This window comes from Triticum aestivum, chromosome 7B (assembly GCF_018294505.1).
Source record: "Triticum aestivum cultivar Chinese Spring chromosome 7B, IWGSC CS RefSeq v2.1, whole genome shotgun sequence".
NCBI classification, from domain to species: domain Eukaryota; kingdom Viridiplantae; phylum Streptophyta; class Magnoliopsida; order Poales; family Poaceae; genus Triticum; species Triticum aestivum.
In genome coordinates, this window is record NC_057813.1 from 720833090 (window position 1) to 720844502 (window position 11413).

General features: G+C 45.6%; 2 protein-coding genes across 4 annotated transcripts; both read right to left on the minus strand.

Annotated features, from left to right (window-relative positions):
- Positions 1 to 1331: 1331 nt before the first annotated feature.
- Positions 1332 to 3716, minus strand: LOC123155988 (receptor-like cytoplasmic kinase 176). Its single transcript, XM_044574164.1, has 5 exons — positions 3436 to 3716; positions 3189 to 3324; positions 2920 to 3062; positions 2708 to 2831; positions 1332 to 1980 (listed from the first exon to the last, which is right to left on the minus strand). Exons 1-5 carry the CDS (start codon positions 3703 to 3705, stop codon positions 1589 to 1591), a joined length of 1065 nt encoding a protein of 354 aa, XP_044430099.1. The 5' UTR covers positions 3706 to 3716; the 3' UTR covers positions 1332 to 1588.
- An 803-nt stretch (positions 3717 to 4519) lies between these two features.
- LOC123155987 (pentatricopeptide repeat-containing protein At4g15720) lies at positions 4520 to 10458 on the minus strand. 3 transcript variants are annotated; one of them, XM_044574163.1, is made up of 3 exons: positions 10079 to 10458; positions 6731 to 9046; positions 4520 to 5111 (listed from the first exon to the last, which is right to left on the minus strand). In XM_044574163.1, the coding sequence occupies exon 2, from the start codon at positions 8920 to 8922 to the stop codon at positions 7135 to 7137; it is 1788 nt and encodes a 595-aa protein (XP_044430098.1). In that variant the 5' UTR covers positions 8923 to 9046; positions 10079 to 10458; the 3' UTR covers positions 4520 to 5111; positions 6731 to 7134. The 3 variants fall into 3 exon arrangements, with proteins under 3 accessions (XP_044430098.1, XP_044430096.1, XP_044430097.1); XM_044574161.1 differs by having other exon boundaries at positions 10066 to 10458; XM_044574162.1 differs by having other exon boundaries at positions 6660 to 9046; positions 10066 to 10458.
- Between the last annotated feature and the right edge of the window lie 955 nt (positions 10459 to 11413).

The following is an 11413-nucleotide window of genomic DNA, read 5'->3' on the forward strand; positions in this document are numbered from 1 at the left end:
CCTGTAGAAACAATTCAAGCAGCACAAAACTCCAATTGAGGGAAATTATTTGAATTATGCACCTTCAAGCAGCACATATACTCCAAAGGGATTGTGGCTGTTCTCCTTCTGTTCACTATGCTCTAGAAATTTAGTTGGAGTATGTATTTGTCACTAGAAATAAGAACAAGGGAAGTCAATTTCAAATTGATAGACTGCAATAAACTTAATTGTGCTCCTATTAGTGCACAATAGTGCATAATCTATTGGTCTTTTGTGCCCTATTCCAAACTGAAAACTGCCACAATGCCTTAACTAAGAGTTGATAAAAACATGTCGTAAAACTTATTCAGTCAGTTAGATCCCCTGTTAAGTTAACTAAATTATTCAGTCAGTTAGATCTGAACAAAGCCTCTGAAGTAACCTGCCTAATAACCCTCTCTCTTCTTCAGTAAGATCTGAACAAGACTATATCTACATACTGTTAAAGCTTCAAATTCAGAGCATTACATCATCCAGTTTTGAGGACCTATATGTTGATTTTCACAGTTTGATAACCTACATGACACCCCTGAAATAGTTTAGGGACCAACAATGCACTTCACTCCCCTTCAACAATAACGAGATACTCCCTCTGTTCCTTTATATAAGGTGTATTTGTTTTTTCAAAAGTCAAACGAGTGCATGTTTGACCGAGTTTTTAGAAAATATATATATCAATATCCACAATACGAAATTTATATAACTTGATCCATCATGAAAACTAGTTTCATATTTTATCTATTAGGTATTGCAGATGTTGTTATTTTATCCTATAATCTTGATCAAACATTGAAATGGTTGACTTGCACGGAGACCAATACATCTTATATTCTGGAATGGAGGGAGTAGTAATCTAACTATAAATTATGAAGTGCCAAAAGCCATACACAATCCCAGTTCCTTAAACTCCACCACTTTAACCTCTTTTTAAAGATGAGTTGAGTATCTTCTAAAAGGAATTCAAATGATTGTTGGACTACGTCAGAGTCAGACCCATAGTGTGCAAATGTGAACGTCCATCTCTATGGTCAACAAAATCTTGCTTCTGACTTACTTCCGAAACATGTTAAGATTTGTTATGCAACTCCAATATCATCCTTTGACTTTCTTGTGGGATATAAATAACTAATTTGGAAACGGAGAAATTCTTATGAGAGAAATATTTCTGGGTCGTAGAATTTCAGCATTTCTGGGAGGAAACTTGTATTCCCTCTGTAAACTTTTATAAGAGCATTTAGATCACTACAACGCTCTTATAAAAATTTAAAGAGGGAGTACAAGATAACCAAACAGTTAGAAATATAGTACAGTTCAGTTCATAACTGATTGCCATTAACATCAGGTCCGATTACCATGCAGTATTGATCCATTCAACCATGGAAATAAAACATTTTTGCATGTTATTTTTCAGCTCATTTCTAACGGGAACAAAAACTCCACTGGTCATCATCCTGCCTAAAGAAGCGGGGAAAAATGGAAGCCCTGAATTTGCAAATGCAAGAAGCACTAATAAATCATCTCTCATTACAATCAACCCTTCATCAGTGCTCACCGGTGCAGCGCCGGGCTACGTCTGCTGCTGCTGCTGCTGCCTGCCACCGCCACACATCCTGAAGAAGCCGCAGGCGCCTCCACCAGTCACCACGGTCTCCTTGTCGTCCTGGAGCTGCTCCAGCGCTGCCACCACCTGCTCCATCCTTGGCCGGGCTTTCGGGTTGACAGAGATGCACTTGAGCGCCAGCGCGGCAGCCTTCTGCGCGCTGCCAAGGGGGTACTGCCCGCCCAGCCGCGCGTCCAGGATTTGAGAGATGCGGCGCTTGCTTGTCAGGTACGGCGATGCCCACTCCACCAGCTTGTGCTCGCCGGCCGGCCGGTTCTTGTCCAGGGCGCGCCGGCCGGACAACATCTCCAGCAGCACCACGCCGAAGCTGTACACGTCGCACTTCGTCGTCAGATGCCCTGTTAAAGCAAAGGTTCAGACAGGACTAGTAGTAGATAAGCAGTCCAACTAGATGCTCCATCTAGTGGTTCAGTTTCGATAGACATCAAGATCATTTTTTTCCTTGTTCGTATTCAGATGCTACAGAGGAGAAGACAATGAACCACCATGGATTAGTGTACTCGCATTAGCAAGATTATATGAGTATTACATTAAACAGCTCATCAACTAAAGAACAAGTTAGGGCCGCCATTGACCTGTTGGTACAAAGTACATGGACTCCTTTATGGATCAATCACCTGCTACTCCCTTAAATTAAAGTGCATATACCGATGCAGATGGCTGTGATACTTAATTAATCAAAAGGTTTAGCGCATGTGGTGAAGGGGTCCAGTCAGGTCTGAAACCATAACTTTTTTGGAGAAGTTGTGTTGCACCTAACTAATATGAGTATATGGCGTCCTCAGCACCAGCTCAAGAATTTTAATAGTGTTATTTATCTCATAGTGGTTCATATACCATACCTACTGCTTAACAACATCATCATTCAACCCTGACAAGCAAACTATCATGCTCGAAGGTTTAACAGAAGAAAATAAAACCGTTTCAGCGATACCAAGCATACGATGAATATAATCGATGCTACATCTGATCATGGTTAAAATTCAAAAAAAAACATCTGATCATGGCTTTGAAGACGAATTAAGCTATGTGTTCATTTAATTTACTTTAATTTAAGTATTTTACCTGTATCAAGATATTCAGGGGCTGCATATCCATATGTGCCCATGACCCTTGTAGAGACATGGCTCTTATCATCAGCTGGCCCATCCCTTGCCAACCCAAAATCAGACAGCTTTGCGTTGTAGCTCTGAAATCCATCAGTCAACACAGTTAGCATTAATAAGGTACTGAACAAAAAAAAATCAGCAAATTAGAAGGAAAGAACAGAAACATACCAAATCAAGAAGAACATTTCCCATCTTGAAATCACGGTAGATGACATTGGCCTTGTCGCTATGTAGAAACGCGAGCCCCTTGGCTGCCCCAAGAGCAACATTCATCCTCAGATTCCATGACAGTGGCTGGAAATGTGAGCCCCCTACATCATCATTCAACCAAACTTGTTATTATATCCCACTAACTAATCTTTCATCCTCGGTAGTAACTAATTTGGAAGGTGTTAACTGATCAATGGAACGCTAGAATAAGGCTAGTTAGTAATTACTCCTGAACATATGGTTCTCTAAGCTTCCGCGTGGCATGAACTCATAGACAAGTAGGTGCTGCACGTCTTCGAGACAGTACCCTAGGAGCTTCACCAGATTGGGGTGCGACAGTTGTCCAAGGTAATTCACTTCAGCCTGCACATGAGATTCAGAAACTAAGAACATATTATTCGATAATAATGTATTCAGAAATTTGGAGAGCTGAAGAGATGAATGAATTGGGATTGATTGGTAGTGAGCACTGACCAGCCATTCCCTGTGGCCCTGGATGCCTTCCTGGTTGAGCTTCTTAACAGCGATTGGCATGCCAGTCTCGTTGCCGCTGGGCGGGGCAAAGGTGGTCTCGTCGACCCACCCCTTGAATACCACCCCGAAGCCACCTTCACCGAGGGCGCTGTCCGGTCGGAAGTTCCTAGTGGCCGCCCTGAGCTCCCTGTAGGCGAAGCTCCTGAGGTTGGGCGACTGGAGGATCTCACCCTCGCTCCGAGAGGTCGGCTTCACAAAGCAGTTACTCATGGCCAGCGATATATCAGATCAACCAAACTCCACGAAGCAGCAGATGGATCAACCCCCCAAACTGAAGCAGGGGAGAAATTAGCAGTTGAGACCTTTCGCCTCTCATGGCGGATTGAATTAATATAGCCATCTGAACGCGTCAAGACTGATGGTTGACTACTGACTAGACATGCACAAAGAGATGCCCAGCTGAGCTTAATTATTTACTCCTCAACTACTACAACAAGCCAACAACTGCCACCACTAATCTTATATTCAAGAATCAATGGACGCAAAAAGGAGAAGATTAATTCATTTAACTACATTATGTTGAAGCAGTAGGCACCGACCAGTATGTTAGATAACCATATAGCAGTGTAGTACTATATTGCGATCGCATTATTCATGGACTCTTCACCACTGTACCGTACGTGAAGGGCCTCGTCCATGATCCACCTAACTCTTTGTGAAGCAACTAAGCAACCAATGACCTATCTGCAGTTCTGCGTTGCGCTACACAAAAAAGGAACCCATGTGTACATCCATCTTAGCTAGTTGACCTTTGTTAATTCCGGCATGTGTCTGCCTTGGAAGCTTCTACATGGTGGCTGGCTCCATCGCCACAAGTTGTAGCTACCTTGCCAGCAGTACTGCATGCAATGCATCCATCTATCCGATGTGACCACCAGTGTAAGCTCTTTGGCGCATACATAGTACAATGCACAAGTGGCACCAACACCGTGTTCAACATAGGCCGCAATGAAACGGAGTGATGGCCAAAGAACGGAAGAACCTATGCAAGAAAGGAGTCAGCTGACAGAGTTAGGCTTCCACATACCAGAAAATCATGTTGTTGAACTTCAGCAATGCACCCAACATTTTTCATGAACAACCACCAAAACAATATGGAAAGGCTAGTCTGCAAGTTTGCAAGAGAACATATTGGCTTATACAGCACTAGTACGAGAATAATCTTGCGCCCCGTTTGGCAGCTCTCCGCTCCGCAGCTCCGTGCCGGAGCGGAGCGGGCCGCAGCCTGCTTTCTCGGAGTGGCCGAAGGGTCGCTCCGTGCACTCCATGGAGTTGGATGACTGCCGAATAGGGCTTTGGTTTCATCTAAATTTGTCTGCGTTTATGCATATGACTGCAGTAGCTGATAGCTCGACTATCATGACAGCCTTCTATGAGGAGAAGCAGCAGTAATAACTATTTTTAGTGTAGGCCTTAAGTATGGCATAAAAAGGGGATCACACACCAAACCTGCGAAGGGAAGCAACAACAATCTCTCCAGGTAATAGGCTGAAACCTCTCGCCAGCCTTTTGAGTTAGCTGATGAGCTTGTAGAATATCCATTACTCTTCACAACTCAAAATAACAGTGTTACAGCTGCCACTTTCTCAGACATTTTGGTGGTTACCTTCTTAACCCTGCCAGAAACCACACGCGGTCACTCATTCAGAGTTTGAGACCAACAACAAAACTAATATCCGATCGAGATTATCTGTGTACTGTGTAATTAAGCTCAAGGAAAATAAAATTCAATATTCCCATCATAACAACTAATCACGCAATAAGACATCAGGATTAGTTGGACCAATCAGCACAAGCTACATAAAACATGCGGTGCTATGTGCCTCGAGTTCGCTGATGAACAATGTGACATCACTCACAAGGCACATGGGTTAGACTCCTTACTCATCTGAATGTATCTTTATGCTCAAATGATATACGATATATTTAGCACCTCGAGATTATATCAACATAACGTACTTAGCAGTAAAGCAAGCTTAAAAATGTCAATCCTGTCGTCACAAATAAACAATAAATACACTCCCCAGTCTAAACCTTAAAAAAATGCAGATATTCACAATCACGGGGCATTTGACGCGACCACTCAGGATTATTCCTAAAGATCAAACTAAGGCATCAAGCCATAGTTACGATTCAGCAGGGCAAGACCAAAAGCTACATAGCACCAGGGATAGCAAAAAACAGGGCCGGGCCGAGGGGTATCCAGCCTGTGCGGACGGCACAGGGCCCCAACTTTCTAGGGGCCCCGAATTTTTCCAAAGCCTGTGGTCAGTTCAGCGCATCCGCACAAATAGGCCTACACCATCAGGGCCCCTGGATTCTAAACATAGGCCTGCTCAGCGGATGCCCAGGGACCAGAGGGACACCTGTTTAATTGATTCGTCTAAACTGGTACTACCGTGCTCACTCCTGATTAATCTTTTTCCTGTCACTTATGATGACAACTTTCAATCAAGAATAGTAAAGTACTCCCTCCGTCCGGGTTTATTAGGCCTCTTAGCATCACAAGCATGTCCCTTTTTATAAGGCCTCGCTTTGGAAAGGTGCATGCGTGCAACCATTTCATTGGTTGCATTGAAAGCCATTGTTGTTGGTGCCATGAATGGGAAATTAATACACTTCATGCGTGCTTTTTCATTGGCTGCATGCATGTGAGAGAGTGCATTGAGAGTGGAATTGAAGAATTAATGTGAGCAAATTATTATGTGTCTTGGTCTAAGAGAAGTTGTCTTTAGGCCTAATAAACCCGGACGGAGGGAGTAGTAAACCAAATATAAATTGGGAGATTAAGCTACATGGTTTTAGTTCTTGTGATTAAGTTTTATGGATTTCTTTGGTGATTTTTTCAAAGAAGATTTTGCACTTAGATTAATTAGGGCCCGTATTATAGTTTGGCACAGTGGTGAAGTCCTCCCCACTTGTGCCAAGAGGTCCTGGGTTCGAACCAGCCTCTCTGCATTGCACTTTGCAGGGGTAAGACTAGGTTCCTATAATCCCTCCCCAGACCCCACCTTGTGTGGGAGCTTCTATGCACTGGGTCTGTCATTATAGTTTGGCACAGGGTTCCTAGTTTTGCCGGCCCGGCCCTGGCAAACAACAGAACTAGTAAAAGGCATGTAAGTACCTCCATGATTAGATGAATAATTTAAAGAGATTGTCCCTACCTGTCATAAGATTTGTAACTCAACTGAAATACTCTTAAAGAACAATGAGATACTCATGTTGGACACCATACCAGAGTATGAATTATGAAGTGCCAAAAGCCAGAGACAATCCAGTTCCTTACAGTCCACAACTTTAACCTTTTGGGTTCTGTAAGATGAGTTGCATATCTTCTAAAAAGAATTCAAATGATCTGTTGGATTAGGTCAGACTCATAATGTGCAAATGTGATAAGTCCAGGCCTATGGAGACTATGGTCAACAAAATCTTGCCACTGACTCCCTTTGGAAGAATATCAAGATTGGTTTGCGCTCTAACATTTTGACATCGCCCTTTGACTTTCTTGTGGAAAAATGTTGTTTTCCTTCTGAAAAATGTTGCTGCTGACAGATTTGAAAACTGAGAAATTCTCTTCGGAGAAAAGTTGTTTTCCTTCTGTATCATAAAGTTGACAATCACTTTGATTTCAGCCTTGAATCACCAGTAGTCATTGCAAGAACATGACCCCATCTTGAAGTGATGGAATCTATTCAGATCCCTCACAACGAACTCGCGCTCCATAATGTCACTTATGAGCTTGAACGCGTCATGACAGTCACAGCACATCCTCAGGTTCTTCATCACCCTGATGGTCATCCCCTTGGGGATAACCAGCAAACCAAACCCCAAAGCCAATAACTCACTGTGCACTCCAACCATCTCGCCTTTCCCGTCCTCTCCATCCTCCTCATGAGCATCAAAGACTCTGCTACTACCTAGTCCACCCTTGTAACCCTTCTCCCGCATCTTACCCTCTAACTCATCAAGCAACATCATCACTTCACCTGCCCTTGCACCGGAGGGTGATACCAATCCAGCGTAGAACACGTAGGGTATGTCCTTTATCTCAATCCAGCTGCACCCAGGATCTTTCTGTATGCCTCGTCGCCTCATGTTCGACCATACAGCAGCAGCATTGTCAGTCTGGCCGGCTGAAGTGTATGCGTTTGACATCACTACCAGTGCACCTGCTACATCTTGGTTGAACTCTGACACTCTGTGGGCAGCCCTGGTGGCTAGATCTAAGCGCCTATGTGTCCGGCAAGCGGACAGCAATGAGCTCCACAGCATGAGGGCATCACGGCCTTCAACTTGCGCTTCGTTGGCCAGCTCAAATGCCTCCTCGAGCCGTCCTGCCCGGCCAAGCATGTCAACCGCACAAGTATAGTGGCTGGCGCATGGATGGATGTCATATTTGCTCTGCATGGAGTGGAGGAGATGGAGGCCAGTGTCAACAAGACCTGAATGGCTGCAAGCATGCATGACGCCAAGCAGTGTAACACTGTTCGGTTGCACATCCCGATCGATCATCTCATTGAAAAAAGTGAGTGCGCATCTCCCAAGACCATACTTTGCTGCTGCCACAATGATGGAGGTATAGCAGATGACCGATGGATGCTCAATCCTGTCAAACAACTTTCTTGAGTACTCATAGAATCCACACTTGGAGTACATGTCAACCAAGGCCACAACAATCACGCCATTACATCCATGCCCAAACCGAAGGGCAGTTCCATGCACAGACTTGCCAACTCCAAGCCGCCCAACGCCTGCACACGCATTCACAACGCTTGACAGCATGAAGTGGTTGGGCGCCATGAAATTACCTTTGGTTCTGAACTCAGCGAAAAGTTGGATGGCCTCACGCCCAAGCGCATTCTGCGCATATACAGACAGCATCGAGCCCCATGAAACCGCATTCCTCGCCGGAGCAGCCATACCATCAAACACTGCACGTGCAGCCTCCACATCTCCGGCCTTGCCATACATGTCAACGAGCGCGGTGGCAACAACAGCATCAGATGCGTAGCCCTCGACCTCAGCACGGGCATGCACTTTCCGCCCAAGTCCAGCATCAGCAAGGCGTGCGCATGCGCTGACGGCAGTCGAGAAGGTGAAGGCATTCGGTGGCACGCCGCTGTGAGACATGTCACGGAGGAGGGAAACAGCCAGGCGGGGTCGGCCGGTGCTAGAGTACCCAGACATGAGGGCTGTCCAGGAGATGACGTCCCGCTCGGGCATTCCATCGAACAGGTCGTGGGCGCGGGCAGTGACGCCGCATCGACAGTAAGCAGCGATGATGTGGTTGCAAGAAGAGACGGCGGAGGCGGTGCCGACCTTGAGCAGCTTTGCGTGGGTGGCGGCTACAGACGCGTGGTCGGTGGCGCCGCGCAGTAGGTGGATTAACAGCGGTGTGACCGTGGCTGTGGTTGATGTCGCCGCCATGGGAGTGGATTGTCATCCGAAGGTTATTGCCTTCCATTCTCCCAAGGGATCAGCCCACCACTGATACCTCCTATTAATAAATATCATATACGAATGTAGAATTTGGCACAACTGCTACTTCTGCCTGCAATCCCACAAAAAAAAAATTCAGAAGAACTATTGAACAGTCAATACAAATTGCACATTTGAGAACTTGTACTAAACAATGTACAGATCTGCCAGTAAATATACAAATTATCCTTTAATCAAAATCACCTATAATGCGAGCTAAGACGGTCCAAGGTTTCAGACAGTCTCTTACATCAGAGTACAACTCCAAACTTAAAAGTGAAACTGCCTAAGTGACCACCAACATGATTAAGGATCCTAATCAGTTATAGAAAAGAATGTCGGAAAAGAGCAAACAAGACTGTGGTACACCCATCTTGACAATAACAGTCCATGTTTTTTTCTAGGAAATAAAGTGCCCTTTTGATTTGTGTGGCTTTTACCAAAAAATTGAGCGGTAACTGATCAACTGAAACACTATCTGTTATTTGTCAGTGAGATAAGAATGAAGTCACTCCTTCTCTGTTTACAATCCAAATGCAAACCATGGTAGCTAGGGGTTAAGGGGGAATGGAATAGTGCCCACAATTTCAGATCTGCTGAGCCCAAAACATTACACAGCGCCATTATTAATTCACTAAATCATGGGCTCGGTTGCCTCCGACCTGATACAAAGTTATCAAGTTTTTTCTCCTTGATTCATGACTTCAGCAATCACAAGAAAAACCTGAAAACAGAGCTTTACTCCCATAACTAGGTGGACAAGTCGACAACCTACTCACAATGCTATCGACCGAACATAGATTTCAAGCATATTACCTGACTAAATACTAAATATCCAACGTCAATTCCTAGATCACCACAATGCCATTGAAGACGCATTTTTAAGCTAGCTGCATTTGAAGACACACTTGTTTTCCCAACATTAGAAAGCCCAGTATCTTAGCCTAACAGTAGTTCTAATTCTATATATCAGCCTGCAAATTTATGAAATTGTGACAAACCAATTTGGTCGGCAAGCCACGGCGGCACATGACAGTGAGGTGATATCCACGAGCCAGACAAATGGAAAAACAGGGCAGAAAATCGAGTTACCAAGGGTGCGTGCCTGTGGCGTCGCTGGGCCGCCGAGGCCGTACGGCGCGGCGTCGTTGCGCAGTTCCGTGGACAACCCTCCTCGTCCTACCGGTTCCAGGGCCGGATCAGGAGCCGCCACGCCTCGCGACCACCGCCGGAGCAGAAGCAGGGGGGGAGGAGATGTGAGGCGCCGGCGGCGCGATCTGTGGCCCGCTGCCGCGACGCAGCGACCGCGCGGAGGGAGGCCTGATGGGGCTGGAGAGCGCCTGGGCCTGGGCGAAGGCAAGCGGCGCCTCCCCCTGGGGCACTACGAGCAGGCGATGGGGGCGCCGCCGGCGGGGCGGCGGGAGGAGAGGGCGGAGGGGGCGGCGTGTGAGGTCCAAAACTGAACCTGATACTCTGTCGTCATTCAGTTGACACCCATTCAGATAACGAACGGCCACGATTGAACAAGGTGGAGAGGCACAGATGGTCCAGATCAGCCTAGTTACGTTGGGGCCTAGCTTACGTGGTTTACTTCCCAAATATTTGTCTTTCTACAGACTTCAACAACTGACTAACCCCTTCATCCCATAGTATAAGAGCGTTTTTGATAAATCTAGACTCTGGATCCGTATGTTATAGTCCATTTGAAATGTCTAGAAAGATAAATGTTTAGAAACGGAGAGAGTAGATGATACCCCCACGCGCTTTGCTGTGGGATATTAGAATCCAACATCGTAAACTTTCATTAGGTGCATTCTTAAAGTGGGGATAAGAAATAAAAGGAAAATGAACGCGTTTATTATATGTATGGCTCAATCTTCGTCGTGGTATAGAAGTCGTCTGTGTAACATCATTCATACGGGAGTAGCCACATCAGCCGTGGTACCACTACTCTTTTAACTTTTGGTAGTCTGAACTCTGAATCACTAGAGTAATTAAACAAGTATGTCTAATCAAGAGTACTGTAACGACAATGTTCTTCATAATTCATGGAGTAATATTTCTACGAAACATTTTCGAATCACATTGGATGATGAAGAAGAAAAATGATTTAACCGCAAAAAAGTCAACAGTGCTGCATAATGTGCATGAGGATCTTAAATGTATACGTTTGACAAGATTAACATTGGGGGAGGGAGTGACTGCTCAACATGGAGCTGACGCTCGGCTGGGCACCAAGATGGACGTGCTTGCCGGGGGTTGCCAACAGGGCCTGCCTGCCTCCGGTGGCTCGACGAAGTTGGCGCGCTGGAAAAGGCTTCATAGAGAGGAGCAGGAGGAACGGGCCATCGTTCAGGCGGCGCGTGTGAAACACGTACAGTTCGGGGTCCCAACCCCACCGAACAGTGGCAGCGACCTTTCCGGTCGCAAGGCCGCTTTC